At 37.7% G+C, this 22887-nt stretch overlaps 2 protein-coding genes across 3 annotated transcripts; one reads left to right on the forward strand and one right to left on the reverse strand.

The window, feature by feature from the left end:
* Window positions 1-77: 77 nt before the first annotated feature.
* On the reverse strand, window positions 78-22250 carry rxrbb (retinoid x receptor, beta b). 2 transcript variants are annotated; one of them, XM_041793425.1, is made up of 12 exons: window positions 22113-22250; window positions 14835-14899; window positions 11059-11237; window positions 10408-10558; window positions 10028-10207; window positions 7718-7878; window positions 7188-7317; window positions 2425-2551; window positions 2268-2309; window positions 2064-2155; window positions 1865-1970; window positions 78-1748 (listed from the first exon to the last, which is right to left on the reverse strand). In XM_041793425.1, the coding sequence occupies exons 3-12, from the start codon at window positions 11182-11184 to the stop codon at window positions 1601-1603; spliced, it is 1263 nt and encodes a 420-aa protein (XP_041649359.1). In that variant the 5' UTR covers window positions 11185-11237; window positions 14835-14899; window positions 22113-22250; the 3' UTR covers window positions 78-1600. The 2 variants fall into 2 exon arrangements, with proteins under 2 accessions (XP_041649359.1, XP_041649358.1); XM_041793424.1 differs by lacking the exons at window positions 14835-14899; window positions 22113-22250 and adding an exon at window positions 12440-12705.
* On the forward strand, window positions 16242-17596 carry LOC121513524 (macrophage mannose receptor 1; the record flags this gene model as incomplete). Its single annotated transcript, XM_041793325.1, has 2 exons — window positions 16242-16473; window positions 17235-17596. Coding segments are annotated over 2 exons (594 nt in total), but the record flags the coding sequence as incomplete, so codon positions are not given.
* Window positions 22251-22887: the final 637 nt, after the last annotated feature.

Consider the following 22887-nt stretch of genomic DNA (forward strand, 5'->3'; position numbering starts at 1 on the left):
TGTAATTTTGCCCTGAAATCTGAGAGAGAAAAATAGGTAACATTAAACCCTTCTGGGTAAGAAAAACAAACAAAAAAAAAACTTAAGCCTCTTTATTTTCAGTCCACACAACCCATGCTTCAAGTCACTTTATGTTCAAGAGCATCTGGAGGTCGATGACAAGCTTAAATCAGGTGTTTACACATGGCCATCTTTCAGACCTCATTTGGTCTTGTTTAAATTTCCTATTCGTCCACAGGTGTTATGGATCTTTCCGTGATTATGGTTTGCTTTTTAGAAATTGCAGAGACATTAAGATGAACAAGACAGCTACTAAAAAAAGGAGGGGGTGGGGGAGAGGAAGGAAAATACAGCTGAGCATCAAAAAAAAAAAAAAAAAAAAAAGAAATCAGCTGAAACAGTCTCAGCAAATCCAGTGCAACCCAAGACATGTTCTGCTTTATCCTAGCTGAAAACTAAAAACATGGGCACATTAAGATTTATATAATTTGCTTCTCCTGATCGTAATTTAAATTTCTCAATGTACATGTTCCCTGAACAATTAGTTTTGCACAGTACCTTAGAATTGTATAGATAAATTACAAAATGGAGTATTCCCTTTCCACCACACGATTTAGTTTGTAAAACCCCTGAATGACTGACAGGCAGAAAGCTCGTATGCAGGTTACATTTTATATTGCTACATTTTTAACAAAGCTTAACAAAGGAACTTCTAAGTTTTGCATATTTTCTTAGGTTCGTGGTTTTGGTGTGCAACTGCACCAATATCGTCAAATTATCTCTGGAATAGCACCAAAAGACAAAACACCTGACTGCTTACAGGCCAGGTGTTTTTAAAAGTCATATTTTAGAAATAGAACAAAGCAAGTGTGCAGTGCAGTTTAATCATTTCACCACAAAGTGATTAGAGTTATAAAATGGCTGAGAAGTAAACAACACTAGCTGTATATTACTGGACACATAAAGCTGATCTTCAATCAACACAGACAAGTCAGACGTGACACTTTAAACACCAACTTGTCTTTTATGTCAGGGTCACTGTTAAGATTTCATCTTCTTGAATAGATACAAGTAAACTGAGAGCTGCAGTCGGACACAGCTCCTAGGGGTTGTTTGGTACAATAGTATACTTTTAGATCTAGCTCGTATCAGAAATTATCAAAAGGAGACTGCGTCTGTGATGCAAACCCATGATTCAGGCTGCCTTCTTAAAAAAAAAAAAAAAAAAAAAAAACAACAGGTTTTTAGGGGCTCAGTTGGAGAAACAACTGAAGCTGGATGCCTAAAAAGCTCATAGAAAAAGTTTATCCAAATTATAGCTCCTATGAGGGAAATATGGAAATGTTTACATTTTTAAAAATAGCTTTTTTTTTAAACCATAGTTACTCATGAAGATATTTCAACACATAGCACCAGCTTGTAGATCATGCCAAGCCTTGGGTTTGGTCTAAAGAGCAAATCTGTGCTGCACTAAGTGTGAAACACAGACAGCAGTGAGACAAACTGACAAATCTTCAAAGAACTTAAAGTGCCACTCCAGTCCCACTCCAGCTTCCCAGACTTCAGCTATCTAAACCTAACCACAGTACACATTTCCTATCTAAGACAACTGATGGGGAGCTTCAAGCATTTCCATGAGGAAAGTGTCAATAGGTGTGTCACCGATCAGCTTGAAGAAGAAGAGGTGCTCCAAGCACTTCAAGCCGATGGATCGCAGCGCTGGCAGTCGAAGGAGGAGCTTAGCAAACCTGCATATAGAAAAGATGACCGTATTTGGTTTGACAAGATAAACAACTCACACCTGATGACATTTTACAGTGGAAAAATACAGCAGTGCACATTTTTAACAGCTAGGAAGCTTTACCTTCCCTGCTGCTCTGGGTATCTCTGTTTGCAGTATGCTTCCAATGATGCATAGACCTTTTCTCTGAGGAGCTCCACCTCACTGGTGTTGGAGAGCCCTTTAGCATCTGCAGAAAAAATACGACATACTTAAAAGCTGTAAATTTGGGGGGGAAAAAAGATAAATCTTATTTGAGTCTGAGAAAGCTACATGCAGTCACCTGGGTTGAAGAGGACGATGGCTCTGAGGCAGCCCAGCTCTGTTTTGTCCATTTGCATATCTCTCATTTTATTGACGAGCTCAGTGAGGACCCTTAATGATGATAGACATTTTTAAACAAAGTTTACATCTAAACATAAAAACATACTGCAAAGTCTGAGGCTATGTCTATACCAAGAATGATGATTAAGAAATTTAGAATTACCTGTCAAATATGGCACCAACCTCTGCACTCTGCACACTCTCCCTGGGTAGGATAAAGCCAGTTATTATGCACACAGCACACATTAACATTACACAGGAGTAGTAAAAAGTTGTGAATGTATGCATTTCCTGAGGATGTTATGTCTCAATAAATGTACCGGTCAAAAATGGCTCCCACTCCTGTGCTGTGTGCGCTGTCCCGCTGTAGCTCAGAAGCCAAGAGAACTCCGTCCTTGAGAGCAATGGAGCGATGGGAGAACGAGGCGATGAGGAGCTCATTCCAGCCTTTAGAATCAAACAAAGGTTAAGATATCAGGAGAAAACCTTTATAGTGTTTGTTAAGGTGTATTAAAACACTTAAATAGAAAGAGGTACCATGCCTGATCAGCTGCCTAAGGTTGAAAAAAGTGCAATAAAATTGTATTTATTAAAAAAATCCTCCCTGTGTGCCAGAGACACTTCAGTGTGCACTCCCACTGACTATGACCTGGACTAAAAACTTTTCCACACCTATAGTTCAATTGCTCTGGGTAAAACAGTTGACCATTGTTGCACAATTACCTTAAGTTTGGTCTATGTTCACATGGGGGCAATTTTAAGACAAAAATGTGTGATGTGCAATGAAAATGCTTTCTAATCAATCTAATTTTCTTTTAGTTTATGAATACATATAGAAAGTACATCACTATGCCACTTTCTTACTTCAACCTGAGATAAATAAAAATGAAATGAATTATTCTGATTTACAAACAATCCACAAATAAACGTAACATATGACCTCAACAGACCCATAAAAAGTAACTTGGAATCTGAAATGAACAAAACACATTATCGCCTAATGATTTTCATTTAGGTTATTGGTAGTTGGAACTGCAGAATAAATACTGTGAAGTGCAAATATACAAAATATTTGATAAAATGGGTAACACCATATCCAGTTGATTTATTTTGCCATAATCTTAATCCAATTTTATTATCTTTATTTTTGTTTTCTCTAAATAAAACTGTAAATCTGTACACTTATTTAAAAAAAACTAATTATTTGTTAAGCAGTGGATGGCAGGAGAGATTAAAAACAACCAGTTTGTTTTCAAGACGAGCATAATAATCGTGCACCAAAGCCCAGTATATCTGTCAGTTACAGTTAATTGTATAGTGAATGGAGAGGATACACAGTTCACATTGGATCGTATCATTTCTCCAAAAATAAATTGACTCTCAATAAAAACCTACCTAGAGTTGCACTGGCTGACTTTGCTTGTCACTTGTCTGTAATTTGGGGGTCTTTCTAATCAAACTAGTGCTCCACCAGTGTTAATTCTGTCGACTAAAACTATGACTTAAAAAAGTCCTTCAACAGCATTTTTTCCAAGAGAAAGATGAAACTAAAAGTACTATTCTCACAGGATTAAACTACCTGTTGACCTCTGATAATTTGTGAATTACCCACTGACAGTAGTGATTGGTGTGGTGCATTTGCACGGGATAAGTGGAGCCTGTAATTTACATTAATTGACTGACATTTCTGGAGGGAAACATAAGGCTGCTGCGTACCTGCAGCAATACAAATTCCCAGTTAAGTTTAATTTATAAAGTCCATACAGAAATGCAATGTTGTGCACATCAGGTTCTGCAGGTGACGTTTCCTTCATACACTGTTAACCAGAGTTTACAATAGACAACAAGCCTTTAAGTGTCTTTCTCTCTCTCTCTCTGTTTATATATCTACAGTGCTTAACAAATTTATTAGACCACCACCCAAAGTAATGTTTATGCCACAAATGGTTAATACACTAATATGTAGAAGCTCTTTTACCCAAATGATATTTTTAATGCTAAAATAGAATTATTATTGTTATCCATGAATTTTCAAATTGACTGATTTACAAAAAAACTGAAAAAAAATAGTAAAGCACATTATTATTTCTTGATTAATATATCAAATTATAGTTATTTACTTGCATTCCTGAACAGAAAAATTAGTTTTAGTGGTTGAATGTTATGCTTGATTCATTTCTGACTTCTCAGAGAGGCCCAGTGAGCCGGCTCAAATTTGGGTATAAAAAGGTGAATTCAGTTTGAAATTACTCATTCCTGTCAAAAATGGTAAAACGTGGAGAGCTCACTGAAAATGAAACTCCGCATTAAAGCACTTCATGATGCTGGATGGTCTCTGAGACAAATATGACAGGTGGTCTAATAAATTTGTTAAGCATTGTATATATTTTTAAAAACATTTTTAGATAGGCAGAAAGCTGCCCGTAACCAGTAATAACCCAAATTAGTAAATACCTCGTTGACGGTGTCAAGCTGAACGGACCTTTACAAACACAATTACCGTAAAACACCAAATAATAGCCGGGTTCCCTTTAATCGCCAGGGCCCAATTAACCACTGGGTGCAGCAGTACATTTTGATAAGTACCCACCTGTTCCAAATAAACGCCAGGTGTAATTTATTTAATGCTCAGGTATGTGACTTTTGATGAGAACCGTATAGAATCAATTCTCAACTCCCCCTCCATTCCTGTTCTTCTCTGTGTTTGACTCATGGTTTGACTGTTTGAGCTCTGTGGCTCCACCCCTCTCCTTACATACCTCCTCGCGGATGAGAATGTCCGCTGAATTGAATACTGACGGTGGCAAAGCACTTGTGGTGTGATTTTGCTCTGCCTTTCCACTAAAATCAATGGCCAAATCACAGACAAGAAAACACTTCATCTCATCATGAACAAATTCTACACAGGACAGAACACCGCCGTAATTCCGCCATTGAATCAACTGTTTAGAGAGTGTTGAGTTGACAGAAGAAGACAAAAGTATAATCATGGTACTGTAATCTTGTCTTCAAAATTTAAAGGTGATATTCATACTGGTATAAATAAATTGTTTGATTAACTTTACCATATTTTTCCATTTTTTGCTAAGCAAGATTTTTGTGAGAAAGGAATTAAACACCTGTCCCAAATAGTCGCCTGGTCCCAAATGAACGCCTGGTCTGTTCAGTGATTGAAACAAATGCCCCAGCTATTATTTGGTATTTTACGATATCACTAAATTAGTGAGGTGTTGATTTATAAGGGATTAGAATTACCTGTGGACCACAGTGTGAGCTAAAATATGGTAGGTAATAACAGACAAGGTCAATTCACGTGGGATAAAAAATACAAGATGTCCTGCTTAGTTATTATCAATTTAGCGGGGGTTCCTTTGTTATTCTAGGCCCATGAAAATAGGGCTTAAAGACTAGCCAAAATAGGTTTGATGACTAAAACTCAGACAAAAAGTAAGTTTAGTTTTTATCAAGGAGACTAAAGCTAGACCAAAATGTGATCTAGTTTGAACATTGAAAACATTGAAAATCCAAGCTATTCCTCCACTGTGGGTCATTCCATCAAAACACAACGCATCCTTAGCTCTTGCCTTCAGCTGTAAAAAGAAGGGATCCCACATTTGACAGAGTGTATAGAACACATCGGTGTGACTTGGTACCAGAAACAGGCAAAGTGAATAAATGTTTTGACTTAAAGTAAAGACTAAAATGTCACTGCTTTCTATGGACTCAAATGATTTTGAGTTTTCAGCAACTAAAACTCGACAATCTATAATGGATAGAAATGACTACATGATAGAAACTAATTAAAATTTGATGTTATGGCTGAGACTACAATTAGGTATGGCTCTAAAAATTAACATTGTGCTCCACGAGGTTTATTACCTTAACTAGAAAAGCAGTCAGAGAGCGCAGACCTCCGCCATTAGCCCTATCTCCCAATAGTGAAGAATCCTTTAAAAACATTCCTGGATCCAGACAGTGATCCAGATCACTCTCAAAATCTAATTCGCCGATTACTCCCTCCCCGTGGGGTGGAGACATGGTGAGGCAAAAGCACGTGTGGAGGTCATGGCAGAGGGTGAATATTCCTCAATTCCTCCCAGCATCGTGAGTATTCTCGCTACAATTCGCTGTCTTTCTCTCTGTTATGATCCAACTCGTCTCCTTGACCAGGCGTGTGTCTTTCAAACTCTATAAACTCCAAAACTTTGAATAAGTTACTTATGTCTGCCATCTCCTGGTGTAAAGTGGTAATAGGGCAGACCTCCGCCATTAGCCCTATCTCCCAATAGTACAGAATCCTTTAAAAAAATTCCTGGATCCAGACGGTGATCCGGATCAGTCCCAAAATCTAATCAGTCCTTCCGCATGCCATTTCTGACATTTCCTGAAAATTTCATGAAAATCCGTCCATAACTTTTTTGAGTTATGTTGCTAACAAAATACCAAACAAATCCATCCAATCACATAACCCCCTTGGTGGAAGTAATAATGTACTGCTGTTCTTTTTAAATGCAAGACTTTAACCTGATGAGACACGCTGGGGTCGCTTTATGTAGGGAAGCAGTTACTTGCAATAGGGGGGGAATTTTCAGTTGTGCCAATTGCATTGGATGATGGTGACAATTAGACTTGACAGCACATTTCTCTGTATTTCATAGTAGTATATTAGTTGTAACAGTGTACCTGCCAACTCTGTTTTAAATTAAAAGTAGGTGTTTAAGGTGCATCTCGTACTCCAATTTTATGTAAAGGACATTAAGAGGTAAAACCTATGATATAAACAAGACTCTGAGATTAAAATTCACTCTGAAGTTAATTTTAGAACTCACTTGTTTAAATATAAAGTTTAAATTATCTTTTGATGCTCACAACAGTTTGTTAGGGAGCAGAATAATTTTACACCATCAGAGACTACTGTCGTGTTCTCTGCAAACTGCCCAAAAATGTTTCCTTTTGATACTACAACTATCAAATCTGCTAGATAAACCAGCAAAGACTTACAGTGGAGTTACTTAAAATAATTCAAATTTTAAATATGCATCCCCATACAGATCATTGATGGCAGCAGCTAAAGGGGTCCTACCTGCACGCAGAAGGATGACCTGGTCATCCAAGGGCAGCTCAGAGAAATGAGGGATCCTCTTTGCCCACTCCACCAAAGCAAACAGCTGTTTGTCTGCAGTCTGACAGATGTTGCTCACTGCATCATGGGGCTGAAAAATAATTTAATAAAAAATTACCTTCACTTACTTGTGCATCCAGCAGCTCTAATTCATTTTTTTGCTCATGGTCTCATTTGTCAATTTAACATAAATCAAATACAATCTGGGGGAAAAAAATTACATAAACCCAGGGTTCCCTTTGCCCTCTGCCCTGTTCAGTTAGGGCACCCACCCCTCAACCTCCCACCACCCCTACTGCAAAACACAAATAAACATGAAAATGTGATTATTTTACATGTAAATAATATACACCATTCTTATCTTAATTATAATAATAAAAAGACAAGTAAGAATCAACAATACAAACAAGTTACTTCAATTTTAATCTATATAGAGGAGCCATTAAAATCATCAGGCTCTAGTTTGTGTCTGTACTGATTTGACCACTCACAGAGTTTCCGGCTGAACCACCATCAGAGTGAAGCTCGGTCTTCTGCTCCACAGCTGTCTCTGCCTCTAAAATCTTCTCAACAGGCATTTCTTCATTCACTCCTGCACTAAACTCCAGCTCTCCTTCACGCTCTCGGTTCCTCTGGCGCTCCTCCTGGACCGCTGCGACACACAGAACACAAGGAGACAGAAAAGGAGAGATGATGAAAAATACTGAAAATAACCAGATAAAGAGGAAAGGAAAAATGTATATGGATAAGTTAATGTTGTTTAGAGTGAAAGTTTGCTAAAGGATCCACCTCTATAAATTTATGGTTAGAAAAGCATGTCCAAATCTTGTTTGAGGGCACTCTACTGTTATGTTTCTTTATGTTCTTAAACAAACTTAATTGTTTTCACACTTCTTACACGGTTTTGTAAGTCACAACAGCTTCATTCATTTGAGTCATGGAGATCAGATGAGGTTAAGTTCTTATCAGCTGATGGCAGGTTGAAGCGACCAGCATTAGCTTGTTATTAACATGCTGTCAAAGCAGCTTACATGCATTTGATTAATGATTCATAATTAAGGAGTGAAGTTCTAAAATTAACACCTGCCAAATGCAGCGTACATGCTGACTGTGATAAACATTTCAGATCACCTGCCAGCATTGCACATCCATCTTACTACCATGGCAAGTGGGGAAAAAATTAAGTTTAAAACCGTGTTCCCCATTGGTAACAATGTGGATCACAATGCATCCAAAAAGTAATGGTTTCTCCCAAAGAAACTGCAGCATGGCACTAGAGTAATGCTGTTCAAAATAAGGATTTCCAAGCAACTTCTTTCAAACTTAGTTTAATACAATTTATATTCATGTTGGTAAAATAGTCTAAAGCAGAGGTAAATTACAGTAGTTTAAATCAAAAGTGACAACAATTCATTAAACATGAATAAACCCAGGACCACAGCATCAGTAGCTCACATGAAGGCGGACTGGGTTTTCAGAGTCTGGCCAAACCTAGCAGTGCTAGCACTAACAGTCTTTGGTCCGTCTTGCAGGTTAAAGTCCACATGCCTGTGTTGAATGTGTTACAAGTGTCCCCAGTCAATGTGGCAATTTAGCCAGAAACAGCCTGAATGTGTATTTATTTCTCATTTCTAGGGAAAAACACAGACAAGCCGCCCTGCTTCTGTAAGATGTTATCTGTCCATTGAACTTGTTTCCATCTGGACAGTAGAGCATTAAGGCAGTGTGACAGTTGCTTTTAATCAACTAAATGACAGACCCCGTCCATCATAAAAATTCAATCATACCCTGTTACAATCTGTCATTTTAATTTTCTTTCTTTCATTTTTCTTAAGATTTACTTTGGGGCTTTTTGCTCTTACTGGAGAGTTAGGACAGGACAGCAGGAAATAGGGATGAGAGAGTGGGAAATGACGTGGTGAAAGAGCCACAGAACCTTTGCGCACAGCCTTTACTTTTCATTAGGGCTGAACAATTTGGGAAAATAATCTAATTACAATTTCCCTCCCCAATATTGCGATTCCGATTTGATATGTGATTATTCCTTAAGTTCCTCATCTTACGTATTTTACAACAAACAAAAGCAGTAAATCATTCTATATTTATAACCAACACAATGTTAGATAAAACAAGGAATGAACATTTTTTTAAAAAATACCTAATTGTGATTATTTTGACTCTTATTACAAATTGGATATGAGTAATTGTATTGACGGGATTTTTTTTGTCATCCTCATATTTAATCAGAATAGTTTACAAAAATGAAAAAAGTGGGATTATTTGTAAACTATTCTAAAAAATGGGTTTTGAATGATTGCACAACATGTAGTAAATGACATCTCTGCTGCAAAAAGAAAATGTTCAAAGCCAGTATTCTGACTCAAATTTCCGGTCAGAGAAATATTGCAACTTCTGCAATTTGAAAATTGCAGCCGGCCATATTGGGATTTAATCTAATTTCCGATTAATTGCTGATCACTCTATTGAAAGATGGAAACAGCGGAGGAAAATGAAAGAAGAGAGGGGTAAGTAATCTACCTCCAATTCACTCTCCTCGATCCTTTGGATAATCTCATCCAGCATCCACCCTATGCCAAAAATCACTTGACCAATCCAGTTGAACTTATTCAGTTAATTGGGCTTCCTTTTAAAACTGCCTTTATTTTGTCTTTCAGTCCATGCTGCAGAAAACTCCAAAGTATCCCACAACTTGCAACAAGATGTGGTTCTAAACCTCCATTAGCCACATAGGCTCTGATTGAGGACTGTAAAACAATAAACAGACAACATTTCCAACATACCTTCCCTCTTCATGCCCATAGCCAGGCACTTCTGGTAGCGGCAGTACTGGCAGCGATTGCGCTGGCGTTTATCAACCAGGCACTCTTTGTTGTCCCTGCAGGTGTAACTTAGATCTTTCCGAACTGTACGTTTGAAGAAACCTTTGCAACCCTCACAGCTGTAAACTCCATAGTGCTTGCCTGAAAATCACACAAATATTAAAAAGTTAGAGGCTGATGGAAACTAGTTAACACAAAATCCAGGCAAATACCGTTTTTTTTTTTCAAGAGAGAAATTTAACAAGACAAATGAAAACATCATTTGATATTGTAATGGGCATGGCATGGAATAAAAGTGATGTTTTACTGCTGTTAATTCAGCTTTTAGTGCACCCTCTCACCAGAAGAGCGGTCTCCACAGATGACACACAGGCGTTTCTGAGACAACATTATTCCAGGACTGTGGGCGGGCATGGGCCTCAGGCCAAAAGGAGGCTTGATATCTTCATTGCTGATTGAGTGCATCCCTGATATGGGTGCTGAAGAAGAGATCTAGGTAGGTAATGCAACCACAAGAAAGGAGAATGAAACCACTATTCTGACAATTATTAGTATGACATGTTAAATAAAAGGAACATTTTTTAGTCAATAGCCTATTAGCTACAAAGTATCATCAAAGCTACACAAAATAATACGGCATCAGTGGTTCCACAGGGTCCAAGTTTACACAGGACAGTACTGTTTTCAGGCTATTTTCAGTATATTCCAACATTAAACATTATATTAAGTTAATTTTATCTACTGTGGCACCTTCTATGGTGTCATATGGTCTGCTGACAAAAAAATAAATAAATAAATCACATAAGACAAGCATTTATGTGGATCTGCCATAAAATTTATGTGTCCCTATTAGGAGGATTAAAAGTCACCCTATGGTTCCAGTGTGTTCATAAAAGCTACAGACAACCTGAATCACCCAAATCTCTGTCCTTATCTTCTGCAATGTACAGTACATCTCATACAATATTGCTTTATGTGTGAGTGTCTTTTACCTGGCTGTTGCTGATGGGTCCAAATCCCACAGGGGAGTTAAGAGAGGGACTGATAACCGAGAACGGAGATCCCAAGATGTTTGTGGGGCTGTTGGAGGCTGAGCTGTTGGGTTGCTGTGAGGACATGGCTAGCAAGCTACCCAGTGGATAGGATGAGGTCCTGTCTGAAGGGTATCAATCTGAAGGGGATTAATGAAAAGGATATTTTTAGCTGCATTGTAATCATTGTTCTGGGGTTTAAAGCAGACATCTGGGTTGGCAGAAATTGCAAGTTACAGCAAGTAGATACCAGGGTGTTTTTTCATGATCGATTCCCCCGAATTTTCAAGCAAAGCAACATTTTACTGTCCGATGAATTACTCACTTGATTCAAGGATTTGACGCTATTGACCATAATATGTACAACAACCTCTATGTGCTCCAGGGTGTTAATGTTAATGAAATGTGGCCTGTATAAGCACAACACCGTCTTTTTCCCATATTTGCATAGTAATTAAATTCTCCTGAAAACAATCAACACACGCAGTCCCAGTTGTCTTGGAAAAGTTGACTGATAGTTTTTATGCTGGCTACACACCTCTAAAACCAAACCTCTATAAAAGTCCTGCACACATTGTTGATTAAATGGATGCACAAGATCGGAACCACAACTTACACCGAAGCCCTGGTTCTAATAAAATGGTCCGGCCCTGTCAAATTCATAATATCAAAACAGATTAATTGTTTACAGCGCGAAAAAGAAAATAACCGAATTCACTAACATCTACCTGCAAGCGGGATTGTTTTATGTTTTAGCCAGCCTGTGTTGGCATCGCAATAACGTTACACGTTTGCTAGGTGTTGCTAACGATACGCAGTAACTTTGAAGAACATAGTTGAACCTCGGTCACTGTGAGGCTTTAATTGCATTAGAAACACATGAAATCTTACACATGTTCACTTGTGACTACATTTTGACTAAAGTTTGCGTCATAACGCAAAACAATGTGTTTTGTTTGCATTAACCCTTAGCCAGGTAGCTGTTTACAACCCTATTAACGCTCGAAAGACCCTAGCAACAGCTAGCTAACGTTAGCTTTCGTGCCGAGTGTCTGGCGAATTCTGCGTTAAATTTAACCAACTAAAACTGCAATAAAGACATACCAAGGTGGTCACAAGGAAAATTTGGAGGTTGCTAGGGCGTCGGCCATCGAATCGTTCCGGTAAATGTACACAAACACCGCAATGTTTTCTAGCTAGCTCACATTAGCTTCTTAGCTGAGATTAAGGCTAGGTTAGCTAGTGTGGCTAAGATTAGCTCACTGCTCGGTCCGCGCTGAGACTCTGAAGCAGCGCTTGTTGACAAAATAGCTTATGGTGGTTTGAAGGTGGAAATACTCACCAGACACACCTTCGACGCATTGTTGAAAAGCACCTTACTATTCTTGATGTAAGAAGACGAGCGTCAGACGACAGGCCGACACTCAGATGCAGTTTGGTTCAACCTGACGCTGTTGTTGTTTACAGGCCATGATGGCTCAGGGCCAGTCTCCCCACAGCCAAAATGTCTCATGGGACCACCCATAGCAGCTCTGTCATATGACACTCCTGCAGTTAGCGCTCACATTTATTTATCATTAAACACACTGTTTTTGCTTATTTACCCTGTGTTACATTAAAATTCAGATGACATTTAAAATATTATGTTCTTCACTAATTATTCAGACATTTAAATATCCCTTTAAAACCCATTCATGACTTTAATGCAGACACCATCAGACTCAACAAATTTTTAATAAAATAAAGAAACAATTTTCAGCAAATCTGCATAACTACAAGTCATAATAATGCAACAAAAGACTTAATCAAGACGAACTGCGAGGTAGTCACACCTACAAAAGTCTACAGGAATGCTTTGGGGTATTTACTGTATTGCACAAGTTCCACTGATATGTATTGTATCTATTTTCATTGGGCTCATCTTAAAAACTAAATAACTTATTAAAATACTTATTGTGTTGAAGTTTCATATAATTTCAAGGAAAGGTGAAACATTTTTCCCATCTGAATTTGTATTGTGAAACAGAGGCCTGAATGTGACTGTAGCTGGGAGGTATTAGCTGGAAAACTCAACTTTACCAAAGAATGAAGCTACACCTAGGTTCAGGTTCAACACTGATAACAACAGAAATGAACACGTGTATTCAACATCTGTTTTTATGAGGAAAAGACCAGGCATTTTCAAAAGGATCGAGATTGGCAGACATTTTCCTACACAGCATTACTATTAATTGTCTTGAAAATTTACATTACAGCAAATATAGTGGACTATTGAGAACAACAACAGCAAATCTGAAATGACACAAAACCAACATGGTGAGTTGTGTCACTATTATTTTTGTTTGTTTGTAGCCTGACAAATGCATTAATTGTAGCTGTTGTGATAGTTTAATTCTGGAATAGTTAACATGATCAGAATCCCGAGAATCAGAGCTTTGTGGTGGTTAAATACTTAAGAACAGTAATTTGTAACTAACAGAATAGTTTACATCAGCTGCCATAATAATAATAATAATAATAATTATTATTATTATTATTATTATTATGCAAACTTATCTGTTTACATGTGATATTTTAATACATTGTGTTCACAGCCTTATAAGGTTCACAATAAACTTAACAGAAATCTCAGTCTTACTGTATAGGCTAAACCCTTATGTTGTCCTCTGGTTATTTTTGACCCTTTTTGAAGGTTTTCCTTAAATAAATATGTGTCTCTTGCCTAAAAATGACATTGATGGTTATCTACCAAACACTTTGGTACATGAAGTAATGTTTTAGACAATAACATACACGTTTTTTTTCTTATTATACTTCTTGAATATAATTGTACCTATATTTTTTGTCCTTTGTTTGTTATCGGTTATTTGTGATTAGATATGATCAGTCAAATATGGCCTGTGAGTACTAGTACTCATATACCAGTTTGTAATGATCCAAATTAATTCAAAATTTGTGCTTATTTTAAACAAAAAAAATGGGCGAGAAGTAAATGTACACCAGACCATTGATCAATAATTCCAAAAACAAGAGTAAAACTCGGAATAAAGTCTGCTAAAAGATGTAATGTAGAATTATGTGATATCTCTCATGTTCTATAAAAAACAAACCAGATGGGGTCAGTTTTGGCCTTTGAAGGAGAAGAAGTGTGATTATGTGCAGTCATTGAAAAGAAGAAATGATATTTTCAAAGCAATATTCCTAAAAATTTTAAAAAGGACTTTTCAGTCTCAAATGTTCATGTGTTTGTAACCACAATCAAAATATTTCTTTGTTTCTGATAATTTGACAATAAAAAGGCTTAATTTCACGTAAACAAGGACATAGAACTCCATAGACTTGACATTATAAAAAGAAGTTTAAAATTTTTGTGAATGACTTGGAATATAGTTTGCTAAAAAGTCTAAACACAAACATGGGTGATGCTTTATAATGAGGCAAACCAAACTGGATAATTTTTGACCTGCAAGGATAACAAGTGTGATAACTTGCTGCCATTAAAAATAAATTAATGGCTTGAAAAAGATTCTAGCTAAAATTTAAACGTTCCTCTTATCATAATTTCAAATTTTTATTATTTTCAAACTCAAAAACAAGGAATAATGTGAATCATCTCATATGAATGAGGCATAATGGCCATAAATTTAAGAAAAGTGTAAAACTTGTGTTAGTAAGATGAAATGGAATTGGAGAAAATCATGTAACACGGAAATAACAGACACTTTATGCGATCATACCTTAAAAACAGCGAAACCAGGGTGGATCAAATTTGACCCTCAAGGACAACAAACGCATAGTCCAACTGAAGAAAACAGAAAGCAGTCAAAAATTGAAGCAAAAATGTTAAACACATGTTATTTTTTTTATCATTGTATTGCCTATATAATTCATATTAACCTTCCAGCATGTGTCTTTTACACAGGACAGTGGAAGGAAGACATCAAAAAGTATTTTTGTTTGTTTTGTTTTGGTTAAGTATTTCATAACAACATGCTCTCCTACATTTTTAACTCTCCACGTCACTGATGGACAAAATGTCAAAGGCCTCATTCAGACTGGACTATTTTGCTTAGAGATGTGTGGGTGGTTTATACAAAAACCTGCCCTGCTATGTCATTTTAAACTTGTAATGAGTCTATATAATTCATTGTACAATCTGTTGATAATGGCAGATAAAACAAATCAAGAAATCATTCAGAAGATGAAAGCTACAAAAATGTGTACCCTGTTAGCTGCTTTATTTCATGGTAGGTGTAGGTGTTATCAAATCAGTTAATCTGAACTGAGCAAAGGGGCCTGTGCTGTTCAGTTTACGCAAGGGAGAAAGAATCCTGAAAAACTGCTTTGTCTGTGTCTGCCTTAAAAGAGGTCTCTTAACAAGCCAAGTGGCATTCTTACAGAAGGTACTGTGTGTCTCACATACACCTGGTCAAAACAGAGGACTAATATTTCTTTTTTGTCCTTTATGTCTGGTTGTTTGCAATGATCATGACTGAAAACAGATTCCCAGTGATGAAGAGGACTCAAGTTTGGCGTCTGATTTTTATCTCAGGTTTGAATATTACATGCTTCTTTTAACTCTTCCTCCTATATCTCATGTATGTAACATAAATTCTGAATGTGCTTGAAATTTGTAATGACACTCTCATTTTTAGGTCAAAAATATTCAAATTGCTATAACATACTACTTTTAATTTCACAGGATTTTGCAGCTTCACACTTGGATCTCCGAGTTTTCATCTTATTGATCAAGATTTGTCCTACAATGATGCAAAGGCCTATTGCAGACAGATGCATTCTGATCTGGCTTCAGTTCACAATACTACAGATATGAATAGTTTGATCGCTTTAGTTTCAAGTAGCATTCCCAGAGCTTGGATAGGACTGGAGAGTGAGGGAGTTTGGAAGTGGCACTGGTCAAGGCCTTATCAAAAACTGGATTTTTTAAACTGGAGGGCGGGAGAGCCACTAAACACTACTGAAGATAAATGTGCAGTGATGGGCCCAAGTGGAGAGTGGTTTGAAAGTGACTGTGGAACTCGAAGAAGTTTTGTTTGTCAGGGTAAGTGTCAAGGAGAAGTTGCAGTAAGATATTTTAGATAGGATAAATCTCTCCATAATTGAAATATTAAACTTTTGGATTTTCAGGCACTATTGACACAGGTGATCACATCTTTGTCACTGAGACCAAATCCTGGAGGGACGCTCAGAATCACTGCAGGGACTTATCATCTGAGCTCGTCAGCATACACTCAGTGGAGGAGAATGAGGAGGTGCGCAACATTTCTGTGTCACAAAACGTTTGGATCGGCCTCTTCAAAGACCCCTGGAAGTGGTCTGATGGGAGCAACACTTCATTCCGTTTCTGGAAACCAGGTCAGCCAAACTACCTTGACGGTCAGGATTGTGTTGTTGCTGTGTTCAGAGATGATGGGAAGTGGAACGACCTGAGATGTACAAGCAGACGGGCTTTTGTTTGTCGTGGGGGTAAGTTGCTTTACATTCTTTTTTAGTCATTACATTTGGATTTGTCTCGAGTCATCTTCAGTGCTGACATAAGATCCAGCAAAGGTACACTTTTAATTTTCTTTCTCTCATTTGACAGCAAGCAAATTATTTCCAGCAACTACCATTAAACCAAGTATGCAGCTGAACCAGACAACAAAAGAACTGCCAACAAATCAGACAACTCTTCTAAATGGTTCATCCCAAGTTCTCACAACAATTCATTTAACTGTGACGTCTTCCAATCAATCAAACATTACTAATGCTACCACAGAAGACACAGCAACAACTGTTGGAGGTCTGATATCGAATACTACAGGTGTTGTGTTGAGCACAGTGCTCATCAATGCAACTACAGAAATGTCAAATGTGACAGCAACACAAATCCCTACTAATACTACTGTAAAAGCAACTACAGGCAATGCCTCTGCAACAACGACACCGATGGAGACTTCAGCCATGACCTCAACTCAGATAAACTCAACTGCACAACCCTCGACTCTGAAGCCAACAGGAAACAGTCATATTAGGCCTCCAGGTATGCTTCATATGCTGATGTTCAACTACATTTGAATGCATTTGCATAATGAAATTAAGCACTACCTCTCTGTTTATTTCTTTTCTTCCTGAAGGAGACCTGATCCTAATAAAGGAAAACCTGACATGGATTGAAGCTATGAGTTACTGCAGGAGGCACTACGTTGACCTCATTCACATTACCACCAAAGATATTCAGGAAAAGGTGGCTGAAAAGGCAAAAAATGCCACTTCACCTCATGTGTGGCTCGGCTTACGCTACATTTGTAACTTTAACTTCTGGTTCTGGACCAGTTCAAGTAGTGGTTGTTATCAAAACTGGGCACCAGGACAAGGATCTGAGGAGGAAAATGACTGTGAGGTTTCAGGTGCCATTCAGGCCACTGGGGGGCAGCAGTGGGTCAGTTTGCCTCAAACCGAAAAACTTAATTTCATCTGTACCACATGTGCTGGATGAGAAAAGAGGGTCAGTGATGCTGAATAGGGGGAAGTTTTATCATGCTGCATGATATAAACAATCATCACATAGTTTTTGCAGCTTAATAAATTTCTACAAGTGTAGCATCCAACTAGTAGATGCTGATCCATGGATATCAGGGTTATGATGTCATTCTTCTACCTTTGTTGAAATACAGCTGCCTCCTCTATTGTCCAGCCTGAATTTCATTAGATATTAAAACCTCCTGGGGTGTGTGGGCGTGCACATTCACAGCCATGGGCAGCAAGAGTAATGTGAGAACACTGATCCACTCTTCGCCTTTCACTTAGGGGTTACTATTTGCATGTTGACCCCCTGGCTTGGGCCCCAAGATTGTCTTTTTGAGACCACCAGAGTCAGGCCCCCTGATCCAGACTGCCTGCTGCCCTCACTGACCTGACCTTCACTAGCAGCAACTTACAGACGTCCACCTTCCTGTCTGGACACTTGACGGGCACAGAGCATCTATAGACACAGGAGCTACAAATGAAGCGTATGATAAATATATTTAATCTATCTCAAACTGTGTGACACAACTGAAACTTTTACTGCTTTCACTGTTTTTAAAGAGACTGGTTCATCATTTCTTATGGAGATGTGTGCATCTTCTGTTGCCTGTTTCTACAACTCATTAAAAACATCCTTTTAGTCAACTCATCATCCCTGAATGGGCTTTATTTTACAGCTGATGTCCATGTTTTATTCCTCAACAAAGAAAACAATATAAGCTGGAAATGAAAAGCAGTTTTACACAACAATTTATTTCAAAATTGCAAAAACTCAAATTTTAGCAAGTGTTTTTGCCTATTTAATAGTGGAATATGCCATTACACTTATCATACGTCACATCCACCTGAAAAAAAAAAAGGTTAGCATGTTATTTCTAGATATACAAGGCATGGCTATCAAAAATGAGACTAATGCTGTAATATAATTCTGTTGAACAGAAAGATTTTTCAATGTCTTTTTCCTTCAATATACTTCCCCTTCAGGTCTTCCACTGATCAAAGCAGGGCAGTAGGTCTGAGAGGCATCTGACTGCAGACCTCCATGGTGGGGCGTATTTTTTTTTGGGGTCATCTGTTGCAGACCTCCACAAAGGGGCAACCTCAACCATGGGGCGGGAAGTGACGTACTAATCCTTGTTGGGTTTTTCCTTGGTTTTTGTGTGTTGTTTTCAATTTTTTCCCCCTCCTATTCCCTCTCACACCCTAACCTTTAGGGTTCACGTGCCCACAATAATTTTAGATTTTTATCTATAAAATCTTGCTGTTGTGAAAAATAGCCACTTACCATAACCTCTGACTGCAAGCAAAAAATATACATCATTCAGTAAGTCATTCTGGTTCCATCTTGGGTTATGTACGTCACTTCCTGCCCCACAATCGAGGTTACTCCATTGTAGGGGTCTGCAGCCAGTTAGAGGGGCATCAGATCCTTTAGGTAGGTCTTCTTCAGACCATTTTCTCAGAACTTCTCTAGTTATCTTCTTAACTTCTGACACAGACTCAGAACGTGTTCCTTTGAGCACAGATTTGATCTTAGGAAAAAGGAAAAAGTCACACAGTACCAGACCAAGTAAACAGGGTGGGTGATCAAGCACTGTTTTCTGTTTTTAGGTAAGAAACTGCTTTACCTCGAGCACAGTGTGGGCTGGCACATTGATGAACAATGAAACCATTTTTCCACAACTGTGGTCTCTCTTTGGACTTTGTCTTTCTAGAACCTGTTTGCAGAAGTGTTTATTCACCGCTGACCCTTCTGGAACCCACTCCCCCAAAATAAAACCCTTAATGTCAGAGAAAACAATCAGCATGGCCTTGTATTTGGACTTGCTTTGTCGTGCCTTTTCATCCTTGGTTCCAATGCACTGTTTACTAGTTTGTTCCAAAATGTCTCCACAAGTTTGCTTGCATTTTTCCTTTTGAACAGGAGTCAGAAGTTTTGGGGCAACTTTGGCACACACTTTTGTTGTGCAAAATTTGCCGAACTGTCTCTTTATCAATGGCGACCATTTCTGCTATCCCTCTTAAAATGAGTCGTCGATCATTTCTAATGATTTGTTCAATTTGTTGAATATTTTCAGAAGTTTCTGATGTGCATGGGCCCCAAGACATTCATGGTCTTGGACATCCTCTCTGCCTTCACAAAATGTTTTGTCATTCAAGCATATGTGCACATGACATGCAGAGTTCCTTATACACTTGAGTTTATGCTGAAAAGATTCAGCTACTATTTTGTTCAATTTCATCAAAAAGTTCAAGTGAATGCATTGCTCAACTTCTAAGCTAATGATTTTGCCTAATCATGCCTCAGCAAAAACATGTGCACTTCAATCAGTAGCTAGCAGTGAACTAGAGACCTCACTTATTGGAAACTTTCAGCTGGTGTGTGTGAATACTGAACCTTTAATATATAACACTCGGTGTAACTGTGAATGACATGGTTTAATCCTCATTCTCATTATTTAATAGCCATGCTTCGTATATTAAAAAAATATCAGCTGGTGCTGCAAGCAGTTTCATTTCAGTGTCTTGAAAGGATATGTACCAACCAATTTAGACACAGACATCATATTTCAAGTCAACAAGTCAAATTTGATGCTGCAGATGTTTCAATTACAAGCAAGTCAAGGCTTCGTTTCTAGTTTCTGCTTCTCATGTCTTAAACTAAAATGCCTTTTTAGACCATGTCAGGTGAATGTAGCTTATTAGTGTATTTTGATATATTTGTGTAGGAATTAGACAAATATGAATGTTAAGATTTAGGTTTTTGCAGTTAAACAAGCGTTAGGAATGGACAAGAGGCATTCAATAAGTGAGTATAACTTTTAATAAACTGAATAACTCCACCTCAGATGATTTAATGTTGTTTATCGATGTTTCAGAAACTGTTTTTCTCTAGATTAATCAAGGCATTATTCTGGAGTCACAAAGGCTACCAAAATAACTGGTCACAGCTCTTGTGTCTTTAATTGCATAGTAAAGAGAGACAGATAGATAAATAAACATACTTCAAGCAGAAATATTTATAGTTTAAGCACATAGTGGTAAAAAAGCAGGTAATTTAAGTGTGGCTTGGCTATAGTCCAGCTCAATAATGGAATCCCTTGATTGGTTGAAAAAATTAATAATTTGTAAAAAAGAAATTATCCCTCTATTGTTTCTTGTTATCTTCTATAACTATTGGTAATATAAGTAGTGACACATCGGATGTTTTTTGTTATTGAAACTGTGTTAGTGCTCTTTCTGACCAGGTCTCCACTGAAAAGGAGATCTCTGACTTGTTCTATGTGAAGCACTGTAGGCCATGTGATTTTAAGTGTTTAAGTGCAATAAAAGCGGTTGAGTGAAGTTGAGAGTGATCACAATGTCACAAGCCAGACTAAGTGAAGGTTAAATAATAAAAAAAGCAATACCCTTTATCAACAAAACCTGTGGCATCATGCCCATAACTACTTTTTAGTATAACAACACTCAATTTAGCCCAATATTGCATAAAACTTTAAAGTCAGTTATCAAATGATGGCGCCTGGTGCATACTGAAGAAAGTCTAATCTTATAAATAAGATACGTCGAAAGATCCTGTGAAACTCTGTTTACTTTTCAGCTTTACACATTTTTAAGAAAAGCAGTAGTCTATGTACTTTTCACTACATTCAAATAATCCAATTTTATTTCTTATAACAACTTTATAACTCGAAGAGTATGTCTGCAACCTTTGAATCTAATAATCCCATAAAACCACTGAATACTGCTGCGTATAGCTTGTAATCCACGGCTGCATTTGGAAAACTGCTTTTGCATCCACAATGAGGGTCTTGTCACTTGTCAATTACCACGGACCATTACACGAGTGTGTCCTAGCTTAGGTTCTCTCTGAAAAGGCCTTGGTCAGTGAGCCTCCCATCAGTTCAATGTTAATGTCCCATTGGGTCCAGTCAGTCGGTCTGTGGGCTCCCCCCTTGCCTCCTTTTCTCACCCTCGTCTCCTCTTGTGTGCTGTCCAGCTGGCTCTGACCTCTGACTCTTTCACCCTCACTCCTGACCCCAGAGGACATTCCCACGCCACACCCTTTTGTGTACATGTGTCCATGGAAACCATGTGGTCACTCCCTTTGCATATTTAGAGATTATGGTGATGGGCAAAATTCACTTTCACTGAGGTCAGTGTAATGCAACTGGATTTGGCCTGATTTCAACTCAGCAAATCCTAAATGATTATTTTCATTAAGAGAGAGGTATAAATATTGTCCAGGAAGTTCATAAAATAAATCTTTTAATTCACATGTCAGATAATAATATTAATCATGATATATTTAGGATACATTTGCTAAATAAAATTGTTGAATGAGCAGCCCTGATGGATAAAGATCCTGAAATTTAAAAGAAACTTTAAATAAAGAAATAACAAAAACGAAAAACAAAATTGAATCTGAAATTTCTTAGGCTAATTCTAGAGAGCAAATATTAGTTTTTAACTTTACACTTCTGTACCTGTCATGCGCACTTGTGTTCTTCCCTCTCTCCTTTTCTTCTCTGGGTCTGCACCCCTCCGAAGATCCCTCCCTTCTTTTCCTTCTGTCACTTTCACAGTTAATTGCAGAAAAGAGATTTTCTCCATTGAGGCCCAGTCTCTTAGGTAACCCCACTCCTGCATGAAATGAGATGGATAGAGGGGAAGAGATAGAGAGGGGGACATGGACAGGCAAACTGAACATGCAGCCATCGAGGTCGGACGCAAAGGAGAAGGAACTCTACAATATTTAAAGAAAGTTAGAAGAAAATAAGGGGTTAATATTTTCTGAGCATAGAGATGACTTTGAAAAACTGCTTTTTTTGGACTACTATGATTTGTTTATGATGCGTTATGTGAGTATTAAATAATTTACTTTTCACTCATTTATAAAAGTCAACACTACAATTCCAGTTTTTCAAGATAGGAAAAACGAAGTGCTGTAAACTAATCAAAAGCATTTTTAATCTCTTATTTATAGAAACTTTTGCAACATTATTATTCAAATATTTGGAGAAACAGCAATTTTTGATTCTCATTTTTGAATGTTGAGCTTGCTTTCAATTTTAATTTTATTAAAAGTTCATTCTTGAGCATATTTCATGCGAAATATTTCTGCAGCTGATTTAATTCTTTACATGTGATGTTTTTTTTTTTTTTTTTAAATCAGGCCTCCACTGCAGGTTTCTCTCCTGAGGCTATGAGAGGCTATTGCTGTGAATCTCATGTCTGACAGGGACTCTGGTGCTGATTGTC

Source organism: Cheilinus undulatus, linkage group 8 (genome assembly GCF_018320785.1).
Source record: "Cheilinus undulatus linkage group 8, ASM1832078v1, whole genome shotgun sequence".
NCBI classification, from domain to species: domain Eukaryota; kingdom Metazoa; phylum Chordata; class Actinopteri; order Labriformes; family Labridae; genus Cheilinus; species Cheilinus undulatus.

Bases quoted from the DNA above. Each gene is read 5' to 3' on its own strand.
- rxrbb (XM_041793425.1), bottom strand. From the start codon at position 11,184: ATGTCCTCACAGCAACCCAACAGCTCAGCCTCCAACAGCCCCACAAAC. The intron at 2,552-7,187 runs GTAGGACCCCTT...TTGATTCTAAAG, and splicing joins GGTCATCCTTCTGCGTGCAG to GCTGGAATGAGCTCCTCATC. The intron at 1,971-2,063 runs GTGACTGCATGT...TTTTTTCTGCAG, and splicing joins CATCGTCCTCTTCAACCCAG to ATGCTAAAGGGCTCTCCAAC.